Source organism: Dendrobates tinctorius, unplaced genomic scaffold, assembly GCF_039654945.1.
Source record: "Dendrobates tinctorius isolate UK_male_01 unplaced genomic scaffold, ASM3965494v1 ptg000070l, whole genome shotgun sequence".
NCBI lineage: Eukaryota > Metazoa > Chordata > Amphibia > Anura > Dendrobatidae > Dendrobates > Dendrobates tinctorius.
The window spans coordinates 95,198,859-95,219,924 of record NW_027361738.1 but is presented as its reverse complement, the minus strand read 5'-3'; the positions used below and the strand labels follow the sequence as shown (position 1 = coordinate 95,219,924).

General features: G+C 50.1%; 1 protein-coding gene across 5 annotated transcripts in view; it reads right to left on the bottom strand.

Annotated features, from left to right (window-relative positions):
* Window positions 1–21,066, bottom strand: part of LRRC72 (leucine rich repeat containing 72) — a 39,164-nt gene that overhangs the window by 13,068 nt on the left and 5,030 nt on the right. For 2 of the 5 annotated variants that reach the window (XM_073582150.1, XM_073582148.1), the window contains exon 2: window positions 20,143–20,216. In XM_073582150.1, the coding sequence (XP_073438251.1) occupies window positions 20,143–20,216 (74 nt within the window). Of the gene's footprint in view, window positions 1–5,972; window positions 7,831–10,985; window positions 11,465–20,142; window positions 20,217–21,066 lie in introns of those variants that run through there. The other 3 variants (XM_073582147.1, XR_012233477.1, XM_073582149.1) reach the window with 3 other exon arrangements.

Here is a 21,066-nt window from a genome sequence, read left to right as displayed (position 1 = left end):
TATGGGAACCCTGACGTGGGTGAGATAACCCTGGGGCTAAATAGCCTGTATAATGGACGCTCTCCTGTAATGCTGTGTATATTGCGGCTGGAGGTTTATGAAGGATGAATAAACCTCATAGACTATGATTTGTTGGAAAATCCTGTGCCGGATGTGTTTTTTATCGCTGCAAGCGAGTGTCCCCCAACCCTGAATGACAGCGCTACCTCACATATGGTGGAGAAAGCAAAGGGCAATATTGTAGCCTTGTTGCTAGGGGCAACGGAAAAGGACTGCAGATTCGGTTGCTGGGGGCAACGCTGAGCCAGGAGGGCTGACGGTCTTAAAGCCATGTGATGTGCTGACAGGAGTCAGTGGCAAAGACTTATAGGATACCTCTGCGGTAGAGAGGTCCGAGAACCTGCGCGGCCAGCAGGTGCCGGTCGGGAAAGAAGGAAAAAAAAAAAAAAAAAAAAAAAAGTGTTTTACTGACCTGGGTCAGTGGTAAAGACTGTGTTCCTGGAGGGTTCAGTGAGCAAGGTCCTGGAGGGTCAGTGTTGGGAAGAGCCCTGGAGCACATGGTAGGACCTTGGACCTGGTGAGGCTTAAGTGTTGGGCAGTCTCAGGCCGAGACGGATGTCCTGAATAGCACCCGCTGAGCCCCTGGACCTGGTGAGGCCGGTGTGTTGGGAGACCCTGGGAGGAGGGTCGCTCCCTGAATCTCACCCGGTGCGCCCTGTGTGTTGGACGGTCTCAGGTGGAGACAGGAGCGTCCTGAATAGCGCACAGTCAGGACACGTGAGTTTTTTTTGTGGTGTGTTTTTTTTCTTTTTCTCGACTCAGCCTGCGGTGGCTCAGTGGGAGTCAAGAAGGTGACAAGCGGCTTGATGTGGCTCAGTGGGGTCACGAAGGTGACAAGCGGCTTCCGGTGGATCGGCGGGTCCATGAAGACGGCGCAGCAGGAGCTGCAGTGACTCCAGCCGCTGTGTGTGTGAACAGCAGCCGGTGGTGCCAGTGATCGGTGACAGCAGGAGCTGTGGTGGTGCCAACAAGGACTTGTCTGGTATCGTGAGAGACATAAACTGTGTGGTGTGAACTGTGGTCTGAGAAGACCGGTATAACAGACATGGGAAGATCCCGAAAGGGGGTGGGGTCCCAAAAGAGGGCGGTGACACAAATTGGAGTGGTAACCCAAAAAGGGGTGGAGTCACAAAAGGGGGCGGTGACCCAAATTGGAGTGGTAACCCAAAAAGGGGTGGGGTCCCAAAAGGGGGCGGTGACCCAAATTGGAGTGGCAACCCAAAGTGGGGTGGTGGTCCAGAAAGTGGCCAAGTGTGAAGAAGTGACAGCACTGGGTGACTCAGTAGGTATGTCTGGAGTACCGCAGTGTATGTGCAGGTCTTTTTCAGAATGTGGAATATCCTTTCCAGGTAGTAATGATGGGCCACAGATGTGTACAGTGATGCTGCACCGGGAAGGAGCCTTTGGTCGGCTGGAATCAGAGAGTCAGGTGACTCTGACAGGAACTCCTCTCGTTTTCTCTCTGACCGAGAAAAACATCAGGGTTCGCTGTAAACACGGGGTCACGGTGAACTACGCAGTAGACAGAGTAGTGTTTGAGGGGACCAAAGGTGGTGAGTGCCAAGGTAGAGGAATACCACGGGACTTAGTCTATGCCTGGGAGAGGGGCCGGGACTTTCTTTTGTTTGATGACGTTTGGTCTGACGATGGAGATGCTTCGACTGTGGGGCAAGCGGACACTGAGACAGTGACGGCTCCTGACATGGACAGGTCAGAGGTAGAACTGACCAGAGGAAGAAGTACATCTGCCCAAGTGACAGACCTGACTTCTCGTGATAAGACAGATGGTGGGCTGGGAGATGAGACTACTGGACTAGACACATTGGTGCTGGACGGTAACTGGAGGGTTCACTCGACTGGGGTGACTGACCCAGTGGTACCCTTTAACGATATAATTAAAGAGGTAGTAGTGAGACACGTGATGGACAAAAGAGAGCAGGATCGTGAGATACAGCTGATAAAGGAGACTGTAACAGAACATGTCGAACGGGAAAGAGTCCTAAGGCAAGCAGCTGAGCACAGAGTGGATGAGCTGGAGAAGGAAGTCTCTGAGCTCAGAGGTCACCTGTCAGCATGTAAAACCATGAACAAGACCCTGTTGGAAGATATGGAGGTGCTCAGAGAGGCCCAAGAGAAGCATCAACAGGAGATTCTCAGGAGAGAGGATCAGCGTCGCTACCTGGCAGAGGAGCGATATAAAGTTCTGCAAGAACTCAGTGGAGTAGTAAAAGGTCTTCTACAGGAGAAGTGGATGGGCGAAGACGTACAGCGGCCTTGCCCAACTGATAGCAAGGCAGAACTGCCAAAGCCCATCTTGGAAAAGGGTCCTGAGGACTGTAAATCTCAAGAAGATGGTGAGCCAAGAGCTGCACAAGACAGTCACCCAGTCTTGGCAGATACCTTGAGGGAAGTGTCCGTGGGGAACCCAGAGCCATCTGTCCAGGATGAGAGCAAGTCCACGACCTTCAAGGTTGTAATTGATGTACCAGAAGACATGCAAGAAGCCTGTGCTGAGGAAGGTGTGCATGAGGCTTTCAAAGAGGCGGTCAAAGCGTGTAAGGTGCACTGGGCACCTGAGACTCGGCAGTTGGTGATAGTATCAGCTAGGGAAAACACATCAAACCGAGTAGCTGTCCTGAAAGAGATGCATTTGCAGTGTCTACGTGTCAAACAATTGGTTAGGCGGAGTAATATGAAGGCTGCTCGACGCCTAGAGATAGCAAGAGAGGCTATGGATCGGTTGGGTTTGAGGAAAGATGTGGTTCCGGTACCCAAAGCTCTGATTGGGAGAATCATTGGAAGGTCCGGGAAGGTGATGCAGGACCTTGTGAATGTCTCCGGTGTGGTGAGGGTGAGGATCCCTCCTGATGACGAAGACCAGGTGTCTGGTGAAGTGGGAAGGATTCCCATGATGGTGGTTGGCTCCATGGAAAGCCTGAGGAACTTTCAATTGCTCTTGGAGTATAGAGTGGGGTACCTGCAAGAGATTGAACAGTTGAAGCTGGACCGCCAGCGGATTAATAAAGAAGTGCGGAATACCAGGTGGCGGCCGCCTTCATACCAAGATGTAAGGACCCCAGGGGTACCGCCAAGAAGTGACATGGCAGATGGCCGAAGAATGTCAGCGAGTGGCAATTCGACAGACCGTACGAGGTTGAAGGGCTGTAGTTCCTGTGAGACGTTGACTGAGTCAGACTCGTGCCAGACAGCAGGATCGACTAAGACTTATGACCGCACCAACCGAGAGAGACGGTCAATGAGAGAAAGATCAGGTGACAAGGGGCACTGTAACAGTGTGGTGACTAAACAGTGTCTGATGATGCAGACAGACCGTGACTGGAGGGTCAAAGACAATGACCGGTATTATGACCGCTGGGGGCGGGGGAGGCCTAATGTAGAGATGAGGCCGTATGACAAATGGAGACAGTTCTCTCGACCTGTGGGGCAAGGTGCAATACGTGCCCGGTCTCGAGACCCTGGTGTGATGTTGTGTGTTCAACCCCACAAGTTTGAACATAGGGGGGAGGTATGTGGTGTAATGACCACTGTGTCCACGAGGGGGCGCTGTGTGGATGTCCCAAGAGTGTGAGTGGTTGAAGAGCCATTAGGTATCTCAAGGTGGGTGACCTTGAGATAGAGACATATGTATGTTTATGAATGCTATTGTAAAGTATATATGTCTGTGTGAAGGACCTGTGGTGAGGTCATAGTCATGTGACCCGGTGGGCGTGGCTATGGACCATATAATGTGGCCAGGTTAGGTCACATGGAGTGAATGCTGGGACCTGATTGGTCCAGTTTGGAAGGTCCCGTGAGGAGAAGGATCTCCTCACTAACAGCAGCCTGTGGAGCGGCTGTGTGTGTAATGGCGGCCAGTATCTGAGAGTCCCTGAGGAGTGAGTGGACTTCTGCAGCCTGGAGAAACAGCCATATGGGAACCCTGACGTGGGTGAGATAACCCTGGGGCTAAATAGCCTGTATAATGGACGCTCTCCTGTAATGCTGTGTATATTGCTGCTGGAGGTTTATGAAGGATGAATAAACCTCATAGACTATGATTTGTTGGAAAATCCTGTGCCGGATGTGTTTTTTATCGCTGCAAGCGAGTGTCCCCCAACCCTGAATGACAGCGCTACCTCACAATAAGTAATGTCTCAACTTTATAGAAACTTTTATCTATGTAATCACTGCCCGCATTCTTTTGGGAATAAATGATAAAATCTATTAGCTCTGTCTCCATGCTCTAAGAAACGAACTATGCGCCTTTTTTAGATAATCGCTACTAATTTCAGGGATTTGCCGCGGAGCCTCTTAATTAACTCTTTGATTAAGTAAAGCTTGGCTGGTGGCAGCGTGGTGTGTGCGGCTGGCGAGGCTAGCTGGCAGTACAGAAGGGTCTTATATTGCTGAATGAGTGGTTGAGGCCACAGCATTGATAATTCCCTTACTGCAGTAGTCTAATTGCCCGTGCACAACAAGCAGCCCATCCGGCGACTAATTATCCTAGGTGCAGTTCCCTGACTAACCTGAGGGTAAGGGGGGCGCCGGAGAGCTGCGAGTTCCAAAGTGGAACTGAGAAAGTGGGATATACATAAATCCCCGCAGTTCTTGGAATGGTGTTAGCGATGGTGGGGCAACCAAAATACCCCCCTGCGATAAATTGTTAGAGCAAGATTAGCTTGCTGTGTTTTTGCCACATGGTGCCAGTGGCGGGATAACTAAGATAAGCCCCCACTGTGCCTGTGATAGCCGTGTGCCGGCAGTGCGTCACGTCCCACCGTCCGCTGACAAACCCGTGTCGGTGGTGGGATCGTGACCTATTGGTGGCACAGGGTCCGCCGTTCCTCACATATTGGTGGCAGCGATGGGATGTTCGTCACAGATAGATAGATAGATAGATAATAGATAAATAATAGAGAGAAAGATAGATAATAGATAGATAATAGATAAATAATAGGTAGATAGATAATAGATAGATGATAGATAGATAGATAGATAGATAGATAGATAGATAGATAGATAATAGTGTGGTAGATCGGCTCACTTGGCTGCAGATAGAGGTAGACACAGGAACACTGTCTCTTTAAATCTTCCACTGGTTTATTAAAGGTACTGCATAAACCAGCGCAGTGTTAGCAAAACAAACTCGGCCTTTCCTCATCATAAAAACACAGCTCTACAGCTTGCACCTTCAGGCCCACTGCACACTGAATGGGCCAGAAGGCTGTGTATTCATCCTGTGGATTGCATCCTGGGGTGGAGATATGGTGAACAGCCTCCCACCCACTCTACAGCTGTTCACTCAACCTAGTGCTAAACATGGCCGATTAACCCCCTCAGCACTTAGTGTGCTGGAGCGTTTTCCTAGGTTCATATCACTGAAGCTAACAACCGCAGTGATACATATTGGCCCTCCACTACTTTGCCAGAGACTTTGTCACAATAGATAGGTAATAGATAGATGGATGGATAGATAGGGTTAAGTCTAGAAATATTTGGACAGTGGTGGAAATTTTGGCATTTTAGCTGATAACAACAACATAGTCAAGGTCCAATTGTAATCAATCTGAGTTTAGAGTGCAGACTCTCAGCTTTAATCTGACGGATTCACTTCCTAATTGGAGTAAGCGTTTAGGAATTACAGCTCTTTAATATGTAGCTGCCTTTTTTTTTTTAAAGGGACAAAAAATAACTGCACAAATATTTCAAAAGCTCTGTAATGGGCTTCATGGGTTATTCCCTCATCAACCCATCATCAATTAAGCGGGTAAAAGGTCTGGAGATTATTCTAGGTGTGGCATTTGCTCTTGGAAGTTGTTGCTGTGAACTCACAACGTGCGGATAAAGGAGCTCTCACTGGAAGTAAAACAGACCATTGTTAGACTGAAACATGGATTTTTGTGAGTACTCACCGTAAAATCCTTTTCTCCGAGACGCTCATTGGGGGACACAGAGACTGTGGGGTGTGTGCTACTGCCGTCTGGAGGCTGACACTAGGCATACAAAAAACAAGTTAGCTCCTCCTCCACCGCATACACCCTCGCCCCTATAGCGGGCGGAAACCAGTTTAGTGCAAAAGCAGTAGGAGGACATACAAAAATTAGCCTTAATGCAATAAATCATATGTCTGAAAAAAGGATCACCCTGTCTTAAACAAGAAAATATGTTAAATAATAAGTATGAGCCAACCGGCTATCAGGGTGGGTGCTGTGTCCCCCAATGAGCGTCTCGGAGAAAAGGATTTTACGGTGAGTACTCACAAAAATCCATGTTTCTCCTTCGTCTCATTGGGGGACACAGAGACTGTGGGACATCCTAAAGCAGTCCCTGGGTGGGATTACACTCACCAATCCAAGCCGCATGCTTTCCTGTTTAAAGGTGTGCCACTGCTGCTTGGAGAACTTTTCTGCCCAGGCTCGCATCTGACGAAGCCTGAGTATGCACACTGTAATGTTTACAAAAAGTGTGCAGGCTGGCCCAGGTTGCTGCCTTGCATACCTGTTCTGCCGAAGCCTGGTGCCGAAGCGCCCACGAGGCGCCCACTGCCCGAGTAGAATGCGCCCTTACTCCAGCTGGAACTGGCGTGCCTCTAATACGGTAAGCCTCCTGAATGGTTAGGCGAATCCATCTGGCTATGGTTGACCGTGAGGCTGCGAGGCCCTTCCTGCGCCCTTCGGGGATCACAAACAACGAATCCGTCTGGCGGAAAGGTGCTGTCCTCGACACGTATCTCCTGAGAGCTCTTACCAGATCCAATGTGTGGAGCGCCTTTTCCACCCTGTGAACTGGCGCTGGACAGAAAGAAGGCAGCACAATGTCCTCATTAATATGGAACGAGGACACCACCTTTGGTAAAAAAAGTGGCGGAGGCCTAAGGACTACCTTGTCCTTAAAAAAGGTCAGGAAAGGGGCTCTACAAGATAACGCTCCCAACTCCGATACTCGCCTAATGGATGTTATGGCTACCAGGAACACAACCTTTCTGGATAGATATGCCAATGAAACATCCTGTAGTGGCTCAAACGGAGCCTCCTGTAGTACCGACAGGACCAGATTAAGATCCCAGGCCTCCAATGGTGCTCTGAAGGGAGGTACTAAATGAACGACCCCCTGCAGGAACGTTCTGACCTGCAAATTGGTAGCGATCTTTCGCTGAAACAGGACCGACAGGGCCGATATCTGTCTTCTAAGGGAACTTGGCGCCAAACCTGCGTCTAGGCCAGACTGAAGGAAAGCCAGTATGTTGGGCACAGAGAAGGACAATGGCGGAACCCCGTGTTCCCGACACCACTGGAAGAAAACCTTCCAAGTGTTATAATAGATCCTTGCCGAGGCTGGCTTTCGGGCCCTTACCATTGTCGCGACTACCTCGCGCCCAAACCCCGCCTGGGTCAGCACCCAAGATTCAATGGCCACGCCGTCAAACGCAGGGCCCCTAAGTTCGGGTGGCAGATCGGTCCCTGGGACAGTAAATCTGGTCGTTCCGGTAGCCGCCATGGTACGTCTGCGATGAGCTGTACCAGATCCGCGTACCATGCCCGTCGGGGCCAATCCGGGGCCAGCAGAATTGCCGGAACCCCCTCTGTCTTGATCTTCCTGATAACCCTGGGGAGAAGTGGCAGCGGCGGGAACAAGTATGGGAGCCGAAATTGGTTCCAGGGTATCACCAATGCGTCCGCTGCGATTGCTTGCGGATCCTGAGACCGGGCGACAAACACGCCCACTTTGGCGTTCTTCCTGGAGGCCATCAAGTCCACGTCTGGTGTTCCCCAGCGCTTGCAAATCTGCTGGAACACCTCGGGATGTAGTGACCACTCCCCGGCCGTGATGCCCTGGCGGCTTAGGAAATCCGCTGCCCAATTCTCGACGCCTGGAATGTGAACCGCTGAGATCATCGAGTGGGTCCTCTCGGCCCAGCGGAGCACATGTCCCACCTCGCGCATGGTTGCCCTGCTGCGTGTGCCCCCCTGGTGATTCACGTACGCCACTACCGTGGCGTTGTCCGACTGAATCCGAATCGGGTATCCTGCTAGCACGTGTTGGAACTGCTGCAAGGCCAACCGTATTGCTCGAATCTCCAACAGATTGATAGGGAGACGAGCTTCCTGAGGCGACCACTGCCCCTGTGCCGTGTGGTGGCAGAAGATTGCTCCCCAACCGGAGAGACTCGCATCGGTCGTGATCACTAACCAATGATCCGGAGGAAAGAGCTTTCCCTGCAGAAGCGACCGATCGCGTGTCCACCATCGAAGGGTCTGTCGGACCTGAGAGGACAACCTGCACGGGTGATCGAGTGAGAACGGGCTCCTGTCCCAAGCCGCTAACAGGGCATGCTGCAGGGGGCGGAGATGAAACTGAGCAAACGGGATTGCTTCCATCGCTGCCACCATCCTGCCCAGGACCCCCATCCCGAATCGGATAGTATGGAGGCCTGGCTGTTGAAGTCTTCGAGCTCCCTGTCGGAGTGCCCGAGCCTTGTCCTGAGGGAGAATTACCAATCCCTGGGAGGTATCGAATATCATCCCTAGGAAAACAATCCTCTGGGCCGGCGTGAGGAATGATTTCTTCCTGTTGATCATCCATCCTAGACGAGACAAGGTATCCAGTGTGATGGTGACACTCTCCTCGCACGCTGGACGGGACGGGCCCTTTACCAGAAGGTCGTCCAGGTATGGCAACACCACAATGCCCCGGGAGTGAAGAGTGGCCATGGCGACCGCCATCACCTTCGTGAATATTCTGGGGGCCGTGGCCAAACCGAAAGGCAGCGCCACAAACTGGAAGTGCCGTCCCTCGACCGCAAACCGTAGGAATTTCTGATGCGGGGGAAAAATAGGGATGTGTAAATATGCATCCTGAACATCGATTGAGGCCAGGTATTCTCCCTTCTCCATGGAGGATATAACCGACCGGAGGGACTCCATGCGAAAATGCCTGACCCTGATGAACCTGTTTAGTAGCTTTAGGTCCAGAACCGGCCTTACCGCTCCATCCTTTTTGGGCACTGCGAACAGGTTGGAATAAAACCCTTGGGTTCTTTCGCTCCTTGGCACCGGAACGATGACCCCTTTGTGCTGCAGCACTTCGATGGCCCCCCGTAATGCCTCTGCCCGAGACCTTGACTTGGGAAGCCGGGAGGGAAAAAATCGTGTTGGCGGACTTTTTATAAACTCTATCTTGTACCCGGAAGATATCAGCTCCGTCACCCATGCGTCGCGTGCCACCGCAGCCCATATGTGACAGAACCGTTGCAGACGACCGCCAATCCTGCTGTCCTCGGGTACCGCACTTCTTGAGTCATTTTGTAGAGGGCCTCTGGGACCTGGCCCCCCTTGATCTGGGCGGACGCCCTCGCATCCTACCCAGCGGGTTGGTCCTGTAGGTGACCTGACGCTCTTTGTCATGGTTATAGCGCGCAGGAGCGGGGGTACTGGCCGTTGCCGTCCACGCGGGTGCGCGAAATGCCCGAAAACGCGCCTGAGGCTGACGAAATGGCGTCCTTGTCTTCTGTTGTGGGAGAAAACTACTTTTACCCCCTGTTGCGTCCGAAATGAGTCTATCCAATTCTTCCCCAAATAGTCGGTTACCCTGAAAGGGCAGGGAAGTCAAGGATTTTTTAGACACCGAATCAGCCCGCCACAGCCTTAACCACAAGGCTCTCCTAATGGCGATTGCGTTTACTGCTGCAAGTGCTGTGCTATTAGCTGCATCCAAGGATGCATTAATTAGATAGTCACCCGCCATTGCGATCTGACTTGTTATCTCAGCCACCTCTGCTGGCAACTCCCTATCCTGCAGGATCTCATTTAAAGAGTCCGACCAGGACATCATGGCTTTGGCTACCCATGTTGCCGCAAAGGAAGGGAAGAGTGCTGATCCTGATGCTTCGTATACCGAGCGCGCTAATCCCTCTATGAGCCGATCCGTGGGGTCCTTGATGGCCGAACCACTAGGCACTGATAACAGGGATCTCGAGGCCAGGCGGGATACCGGGGGATCCACCGCCGGAGACTCTGCCCATTTTTTACAGAGCTCTGGCGCAAATGGATATCTTGATCCTAGCGTCTTCTGTCCTGAAAAACGCTTGTCTGGCCGTTCCCGGTGCCGCTGCACTATATCCTCGAACTCAGGATGAGTGCTGAACACTCTCCGCGGCTTCCGGGCCTTTTTAAAAGACACCTTATGCCCTGCGGTTAGGGTGACCTCATCATCAATACCCAGAGTCTGGTTGACAGCCTCAATGAGACTGTCCACCATCTCCCGGCACCCTGGGGTGTCCAGGTCCAAGGATTCTTCCACATCCTCTACTGAGCTTTGCTCGCTCCCTGAAAGGGGTAACGGCGAGCGTGATGCCACACTCGCAGATGCTGAAGCACCGGAGGGGCCTGGTGACACAGTATGGGTTCCCTTCCTATGTGCCTGCCTAGAGAGAGTGCGGCCCCTGCAGGCCGGCGGCTCATGTGAGGAGGCAGAACCCTCCCAACCAGGCGAGCCGTCATCTCTACCCCTATCCGGGGCCTGAAGGGTCTCAATTGCCTTTGTTAATGATACCATAGACCGAGAGAGGGATACCGCCCACTCTGTGGGTTCCGGACCCCTGGGCTCTGCTGCGGGGGAGGGCTCCTGGGCGCGTTCGGTGACACAGGTTTCACATAATTTACTGGTCTGCGCTCGTGGGAATCTAACCCCACAGGAAACGCATGCGGCATAGAAGGATGCGTGCGCTTTACCTTTTCCAGACATACTGCTGGAAAAAGGCCAGAAAAATAAATAGATAAATAGATTCTCATATATATATATATATATATATATATATATATATATATATATATATTTTTTTTTTCCCTTTTTCAAGGAGGGCGAATGCGGAGGAGAGGGGAGCCCTATATGCCCTAGCGTGGCCTTCAGGCCGGGGTCACACTTACCCCTCTGTAGTCCTTTTCCCGGCTCCTGCCATGGGAGGCCCCTCCAGCTGCGTTGGTGGCGGTCTCCGGGGACTGCCGCGCTTTGCGGTAAGCTCCTGCGGCCTACCCCGGACTGCCGTCGGGGACTCCATTTTATCCGGCGCCCGCCCTGCCAGGAGGGGGGCGGCGCCGGAAGTGACGCCGACGGACGCCGCACTGAGGGCGGGACTTCCGCCCGCGGATCAGGCCGGAGCCGCGGCTTAAATTACGATACCCCCCGCCCCGGATCCTGTAACGCCGATACCGGGGACGGGGGGCGCCGAAGCGACGCCGCCTAAGACGCGGCCGGAGCGCTGCCGCCCACTTCCGCCCGCGGCCTAGGCCGAAGCCGCGGGCTAAATTAATGGCGCTACCCACCTGGGGTCCAAACGCCGGGCCCCAGCGACGTCCTCTCCTCCACCTCCTGTGCAGCCACTGCCCGCTCTGCCCCAGGCATTGGGGGGGTTTGGGGGGGGGGTTTTGGGGGGGGTGGTCCACCTGACTCTGCGCCCAGGGCCCTCCGCACCTGCTAGTCTCCTTCTTGGACGGTGCAGGCACCCTAACTCCGTCTGCCCTGTAGGGGCGAGGAGAGGGACCGTCCGCCGCCGTGCAGCACCGCCGTCAAGCGTTGGTGGAGCAGTGGGGGCGCACAGACTAGTCTTGTGCCCGTGTGCAAGCCCATGGTTTCCATACCTAGGGGTGGACAGGGCTAAGTCTGGCATAGTGTCCCACGTCGCGGGAGAGGAGACGTGGAGGGACTCTCGCACGTAGTTGCCCGTTGCTGGTTTGGGGAAATCGGATCCTTTCTATAGGATGCGTTGCCCCTTCTCGTCTTCAAAAAATAACAAACACGAAAAATAGATGTCTGGGGAAAAGTCCCAGAGGTGTCCCTCGGTGCGGGAAAGGATACGCGGAGCGATGCTCAACGCGTGCTCGCCCGTTGATGGTTTGGGGAGATCGGACCCTTTCTATAGGATCCGTCGCCCCTATCTCCTCTTCATAGTGAGAACCGAAAAAGAAACCTAGTCTGGAGAAACCAGACTGCGTGTGCCTCCAAAGACACTAAGCAAAAAACTGGTTTCCGCCCGCTATAGGGGCGAGGGTGTATGCGGTGGAGGAGGAGCTAACTTGTTTTTTGTATGCCTAGTGTCAGCCTCCAGACGGCAGTAGCACATACCCCACAGTCTCTGTGTCCCCCAATGAGACGAAGGAGAAAAAGAAAGAAGAAATGCATCAGAGAGATAGCAGAAACGTTGGGAGTGGCCAAATCAACAGTTTGATATGTTCTGTAAAAAAAAAAAGAGTGCACTGGTGAGATTGGGAACTCAAAAAGGCCTGGACGTCCACAGAAGACAGCGATGGATGATCCCAGAATCCTTTCCATGGTGAAAAAAACACATTAACAACATCCCCCAAGTGAAGAACACTCTCCAGGAAGTCGGTGTCTAAGTATCTAACTCTACCATAAAGAGAAGACTTCATGAGAGCAAATAGAGAGTTCACCAGAAGGTGCAAACCATCAATCAGCCTGGAAGTAGAAAGGCCAGATTAGATATTACCAAAAAACATCTAAGGAAGCCGCTCAGTTCTGGAAAAGCAAAACTAAGATCAAGCTGTACCAGAGTAATGGTAAGAAGAAAGTTTGGAGAAGGCATGGGACGGCTCCTGATCCTCGGCACACCACATCCTGTGTAACACATGGTGGAGGTGGTGAGATGGCGCGGGCATGCATGGCTCCCAATGGCACCATGTCACTAGTGGTTATTGATGATGTGAGTGAAGACAAAAGTGGCCGAATGAATCTTGTGTGTGCAGGGCGAGACTTTCTGCTCAGATTCACCCAAATGCAACAAGGATTGACAGTGCTTCACAGGACAGATGGGCAATGACCCAAAACATCCTGCGAAAGCAAAGAGGTGGAATATTCTGCAATGGCCAAGTCATCCCCAGATCTCAGCGCATCGAGCCGCATTTCACAGGGTGAAGACAAAACTGAAGATCCACAAACAAGCGAGAACTGAAGTCACTTCTGTAAAGGTGGCAAAGCCTCACAAAGGAAGACACCAGCGATGGTAACGTCCATGGCCTCCAGACTTCAGGCCGTCATTGCTACAAAGCCTCACACCAGAGGACACCAGCGATGGTAACATCCATGGCCTCCACACTTCAGGCCGTCATTGCTACAAAATCTCACACCAGAGGACACCAGCGATGGTAACGTCCATGGCCTCCAGACTTCAGGCCGTCATTGCTACAAAGCCTCACACCAGAGGACACCAGCGATGGTAACATCCATGGCCTCCACACTTCAGGCCGTCATTGCTACAAAGCAACACACCAGAGGACACCAGCAATGGTGACAACCATGGCTCCAGACTCCAGGTCGTCATTGCTACAAAGCCTCACACCAGAGGACACCAGCGAGGGTAACGTCCATGGCTCCAGACTCCAGGCCTTCATTGTCTGCAAAGACTCACAGCAGAAAACACCAGCGATGGTGACGTCCGTGGCCTCAAGACTTCAGGCCGTCATTGCTGCAAAGGATTCCCTATAAAGTATTAAAGATGAACATTTCATCTATGATAAAGTGAATTTATCCAATAACTTTTGAGCGCCTGAAATGAGGCGGCCTTGTAAAAAAAAATGGCTGCAATTCCTAAACGTTTCACAGGATATATTTTTTCAACCCCTTTCACCCTGAAAGTCTCCACTTCAATTACTGTACATCTCAGTTGTTTCATTTGACATCCAAAACTGTGGCCTGCAGAGATGAAATCAAAAAGATTCCCTCACTGGCCAAGTATTTCTGAACCTAACAGTATAGAAAAAGAATAGACAGATAGGTAGATACAAAAATATATAAATACATATATCGGGGTACGTCCTGTATACACATATCAGGAGTACGTCCTGTATACATATATCGGGGTACGTCCTGTATACAGGGGGTACGTCCTGTATACACATATCGGAGGTACGTCCTGTATACATATATCGGGGTATGTCCTGTATACAGGGGGTACGTCCTGTATACACATATCGGGGGTACGTCCTGTATACAGGGGGTACGTCCTGTATACACATATCGGAGGTACGTCCTGTATACATATATCGGGGGTATGTCCTGTATACACATATCAGAGGTATGTTCTGTAAACACATATCGGGGGTACGTCCTGTATACACATATCCACAATCTTCTTTCATTCTCTATCAAGAACTGCCAGGCTGCTCAGGTCACCCCCACTGTCCATGCTTATAGAAACATACAGGACATTAACACCCAGAAACTTATGAAGAACTTGCAGTCTTCATTGGCCCCTATCTCCTCCCTCTCATGTCCTGATTCTGCACTGAAGCATTACAATGAAACACTTCAAAGTGCCCTGGATGAATTTGCACCCCCTATAAATAGAACACCACAACACAGACGGCGACAACCCTGGCACACGGTGCAAACACATTTCCTGCAGCGGTGCTCCAGGTGCGCCGAACGTCTGTGGAGAAAATCCAATCTACACGAAGATTTCATCCATTTTAAGTTTATGCTTAGAACATACAACACTGCCCTTCACCTCTCCAAACAAATCTATTTCACCACCCTCATCACCTCACTGTCCAATAACCCTAAATGTCTCTTTGACACTTTTCATTCTCTACTCAATCCAAGAGTACAGGCCCCAACCACGGAGCTCCGAGCTGACGGTCTGGCCAATTACGTCAAAGAAAAAATTGACCAGATTCGACAGGAAATTATCTCCAAATCCCCTCATACCATGCACTGTCCTCCCTCCCCCACTGCATCTAGCTCACTCTCTGATTTTGAACCAGTCACAGAAGAAGTAGTAAGCAGGCTCCTTGCATCTTCCCGCCCAACCACTTGCACCAGTGACCCATTTCCGTCACATCTCCTCCAGTCCCTTTCCCCTGCTGTGACCCCTCACCTAACTAAAATATTTAACCTCTCTCTCTCTTCTGGTATCTTTCCCTCCTCATTTAAGCATGCCATCATACATCCACTACTTAAAAAACCATCCCTCGACCAAAACTGTGCCGCTAACTATAGACCTGTTTCTAATCTTCCCTTCATCTCTAAACTCCTGGAACGTCTGGTCCACTCCCGTCTTATCCGCTATCTCTCAGAAAACTCTCTTCTCGACCCTCTCCAATCCGGCTTCCGCTCTTTACACTCCACTGAAACTGCCCTCATTAAAGTCTCTAATGATCTACTAACAGCTAAATCAAATGGTCATTACTCCATGCTAATTCTCTTGGATCTCTCTGCAGCATTCAACACTGTGGATCATCAGCTCCTCCTCACTATGCTCCATTCCATTGGCCTCAAGGACACCGTTCTCTCCTGGTTCTCCTCCTATCTCTCTGACCGCTCCTTTACTGTATCTATTGCCGGTTCCTCCTCCTCTCACCTTCCCCTTACTGTTGGGGTTCCTCAAGGATCGGTTCTAGGCCCCCTCCTCTTCTCCTTGTACACTGCCCCTATTGGTCAAACAATCAGTAGATTTGGTTTCCAGTACCATCTCTATGCTGATGACACCCAATTATACGCTTCTTCTCCTGACGCCAGCCTTTCTAGAAAACACCGGCGATTGTCTAAACGCTGCGTCTAACATCATGTCCTCACTATATCTGAAACTGAACCTGTCAAAGACTGATCTCCTTGTGTTTCCTCCCGCTACTAATGTACCTATACCCGACATTGCTATTTCTGTGTGTGGTTCCACTATTACTCCCCAGCAACAGGCCCGCTGTCTTGGGGTCATACTTGACTCCGAGCTTTCCTTTGCCCCCCACATTCGATCACTGGCTCGCTCTTGTCATCTGCACCTCAAAAACATTTCTAGAATTGGACCTTTTCTTACTTTTGAGTCTGCAAAAACTCTTACTGTTTCTCTTATTCATTCTCGTCTCGACTATTGTAACTCTCTTCTAATCGGTCTCCCTCTTACCAAACTCTCCTCTCTCCAATCTGTCTTGAATGCTGCAGCCAGGATCATATTCCTCGCCAATCATTACACCGATGCCTCTACCTTGTGCCAGTCATTACACTGGCTACCCATCCACTCCAGAATCCAGTACAAACTTATTATCTTCAGTCACAAAGCCCTCCATGGCTCAGCACCACCCTACATCTCCTCCCTTGTTTCAGTATACCACCCTACCCGCGCCCTCCGTTCTGCTGATGACCTGAGGTTAGCATCCTCAATAGTCAGAACCTCCCACTCCCGTCTCCAAGACTTTACACGTGCCGCGCCAATTCTTTGGAATGTACTTCCCAGGTCAATACGATTAGTCCCCAATCCCCAAAATTTTAAGCGTGTCCTGAAAACGCATTTATTCAGACAGGCCTATCGCCTCAACACATTAACCTAATCTATCCCTGTGTGGCACAGCCAAAAGTTTTACCATAACCAGATTTCCCGCATCATGTTCCCACATGCTTTATGCATCCATTAGCCCTCTGTGTCTGTACTGTTACACACTTAACATTATGGCTGGTCCATACAATCAGGGCAACTGTTACCACCCACCTTTCGTGTCTCCCTCTTTCCTCATAGACTGTAAGCTTGCGAGCAGGGTCCTCATTCCTCTCGGTATTTGTTATAATCTATGTGATTATTGTTATGCTGTAATGTCTATTGTCTGTACAAATCCCCTCTGAAATGTAAAGTGCTGCGGAATATGTCGGCGCTATAAAAATAAAATGTATTATTATTATTATTATTATCGGAGGTATGTCTTGTATACACATATCCTGGGTACGTCCTGTATACACATATCGGGGGTACGTTCTGTATACACATATCGGGGGTACGTCCTGTATACACATATCGGGGGTACGTCCTGTATACATATATCGGGGGTACGTCCTGTATACACATATCGGAGGTACGTCCTGTATACACATATCGGAGGTACGTCCTGTATACACATATCGGGGGTACGTCCTGTATACACATATCGGGGGTACATTCTGTATACACATATCAGAGGTACGTCCTGTATACACATATGGGGGGTACGTTCTGTATACACATATCGGGGGTACGTTCTGCATACACATATCGGGGGTACGTTCTGTATACACATATCGGAGGTACGTCCTGTATACACATATCGGGGGTACGTCCTGTATACACATATGGGGGGTACATTCTGTATACACATATCAGAGGTACGTTCTGTATACACATATCGGGGGTACGTTCTGTATACACATATCAGAGGTACGTTCTGTATACACATATCGGGGGTACGTTCTGTATACCCATATCGGGGGTACGTTCTGTATACACATATCGGAGGTACGTCCTGTATACACATATGGGGGTACGTTCTGTATACCCATATCGGGGGTACGTTCTGTATACACATATCGGAGGTATGTCCTGTATACACATATCGGAGGTACGTCCTATATACACATATCGGGGGTACGTCCTATATACATATATCGGAGGTACGCTCTGTATACACATATCGGGGGTACGTCCTGTATACACATATTGGAGGTACGTCCTGTATACACATATGGGGGGTACGTTCTGTATACACATATCGGAGGTACGTTATGTATACACATATCGGAGGTACATTCTGTATACCCATATCGGGGGTACGTTCTGTATACACATATCGGGGATACGTCCTGTATACACATATGGGGGGGTACGTTCTGTATACACATATCGGAGGTACGTTCTGTATACACATATCGGGGGTACGTTCTGTATACACATATTGGAGGAACGTCCTGTATACACATATCGGGGGTACGTCCTGTATACACATATAAGAGGTACGTCCTGTATACACATATGGGGTGGTACGTTCTGTATACACATATCGGGGGTACGTTCTGTATACACATATCGGAGGTACGTCCTGTATACACATATCGGAGGTACGTCCTGTATACACATATCGGAGGTACGTCCTGTATACACATATCGGAGGTACGTCCTGTATACACATATCGGAGGTACGTCCTGTATACACATATCGGAGGTACGTCCTGTATACACATATCGGAGGTACGTCCTGTATACACATATCGGAGGTACGTCCTGTATACACATATCGGAGGTATGTTCTGTATACACATATCGGAGGTACGTCCTGTATACACATATCGGAGGTACGTCCTGTATACACATATCAGGGGTACGTCCTGTATACACATATCGGAGGTACGTCCTGTATACACATATCAGGGGTACGTCCTGTATACACATATCGGAGGTATGTTCTGTATACACATATCAGAGGTACGTCCTGTATACACATATCGGAGGTACGTCCTGTATACACATATCGGGGGTACGTCCTGTATACACATATCGGAGGTACGTCCTGTATACACATATCGGAGGTACGTCCTGTATACACATATCGGAGGTACGTCCTGTATACACATATCGGAGGTACGTCCTGTATACATATATCGGAGGTACGTCCTGTATACACATATCGGAGGTACGTCCTGTATACACATATCGGAGGTATGTCCTGTATACACATATCGGAGGTACGTCCTGTATACACATATCGGAGGTATGTCCTGTATACATATATCGGAGGTACGTCCTGTATACACATATCGGAGGTACGTCCTGTATACACATATCGGAGGTACGTCCTGTATACAGGGGGTACGTCCTGTATACACATATCGGAGGTACGTCCTGTATACAAATATCGGAGGTACGTCCTGTATACACATATCGAAGGTACGTTCTGTATACACATATCGGGGGTACGTCCTGTATACACATATCGGGGGTACGTCCTGTATACACATATCGGGGGTACGTCCTGTATACACATATTGGAGGTACGTTCTGTATACACATATCGGAGGTACGTCCTGTATACACATATCGGGGGTACGTTCTGTATACAGGGGGTACGTTCTGTATACACATATCGGAGGTATGTCCTGTATACACATATCGGAGGTACGTCCTGTATACACATATCGGAGGTACGTCCTGTATACATATATCGGAGGTACGTCCTGTATACACATATCGGAGGTACGTCCTGTATACACATATCGGAGGTACGTCCTGTATACAGGGGGTACGTCCTGTATACACATATCGGAGGTACGTCCTGTATACAAATATCGGAGGTACGTCCTGTATACACATATCGAAGGTACGTTCTGTATACACATATCGGGGGTACGTCCTGTATACACATATCGGGGGTACGTCCTGTATACACATATCGGGGGTACGTCCTGTATACACATATTGGAGGTACGTTCTGTATACACATATCGGAGGTACATCCTGTATACACATATCGGAGGTACGTCCTGTATACAGGGGGTACGTCCTGTATACACATATCGGAGGTACGTTCTGTATACACATATCGGAGGTACGTCCTGTATACACATATCGGGGGTACGTCCTGTATACAGGGGGTACGTTCTGTATACACATATCGAGGGTACGTCCTGTATACACATATCGAGGGTACGTCCTGTATACAGGGGGTACGTCCTGTATACACATATCGGAGGTACGTCCTGTATACACATATCGGGGGTACGTCCTGTATACAGGGGGTACGTTCTGTATACACATATCGAGGGTACGTCCTGTATACACATATCGAGGGTACGTCCTGTATACAGGGGGTACGTCCTGTATACACATATCGGAGGTACGTCCTGTATACATATATCGGAGGTACGTCCTGTATACATATATCGGAGGTACGTCCTGTATACATATATCGGAGGTACGTCCTGTATACACATATCGGGGGTACGTCCTGTATACATATATCGGAGGTACGTCCTGTATACATATATCGGAGGTACGTCCTGTAAACATATATCGGAGGTACGTTCTGTATACACATATCGGGGGTACGTCCTGTATACACATATCGGGGGTACGTCCTGTATACATATTTCGAGGGTACGTCCTGTATACACATATCGGGGGTACGTCCTGTATACACATATCGGAGGTACGTCCTGTATACACATATCGGGGGTACGTCCTGTATACACATATCGGGTTATGTCCTGTACACACGTATCGGGGTATGTGCTGTACACACGTATCGGGGTATGTCCTGCATACACATTGGGGGTACATACCGTCTCCCCAGGTACAGCTCACACACATCTCCGTCGGTCTTGTAGCCGCACTTGTGGATTTGCTGCTGTATAATCTATGGAAACACATCCGGCCATTATTCTCTTTACACAAATTCCAGAAATATTCGGCAGATAAGCAGTAACGCCGCAGACACAGGATAAGGGTATGTGCACACTTTGCGGTTTCTGCTGCGTTTCCGCAGCGTTTTTGGCTCTGCAGAAACGCAGCAGATTCTGCTGCGTTGTACAGTACCTTTATTTCCTATGGAAATAAAAAAAAGCTGTGCACATGCTGCGTTTTTTTCCTTGCGGTTTTGCTGCGGTTTTCAAAACGCAGCATGTCAATTGTTTGGTGCAGAAACGCTGCAGTTTTACACCTCATCCATTATGAGGTGTAAAACCGCAGGGAAAAACCGCAGATAAACCGCAGGACTTTGTCCTGCGGATTTACCTGCGGTTTTCTCTACAAAATCCGCAGAGACAAAAAAGTATGTGTGCACATACCCTTAGTGTGTGCTCCAGACATGAGGCCGTCCTCTGTAGGGGCCCCGCTCTGTTCTAGTGAATGGTGGCAATCCTGAAGATTGCATTAGCTTTGGGGTCTGTATTAGTTTAGGGGTCATGTCTGGAGTCTTAATTAGTGTTAGAGGACAGGTCAGGGGTCTATGGTCTGTATTAGTGTTGGGGGACAGGTCAGGGGTCTATGGTCTGTATTAGTGTTGGGGGACAGGTCAGGGGTCTATGGTCTGTATTAGTGTTGGGGGACAGGTCAGGGGTCTATGGTCTGTATTAGTGTTGGGGGACCGGTCAGGGGTCTATGGTCTGTATTAGTGTTGGGGGACAGGTCAGGGGTCTATGGTCTGTATTAGTGTTGGGGGACCGGTCAGGGGTCTGTATTAGTGTTGGGGGACAGGTCAGGGGTCT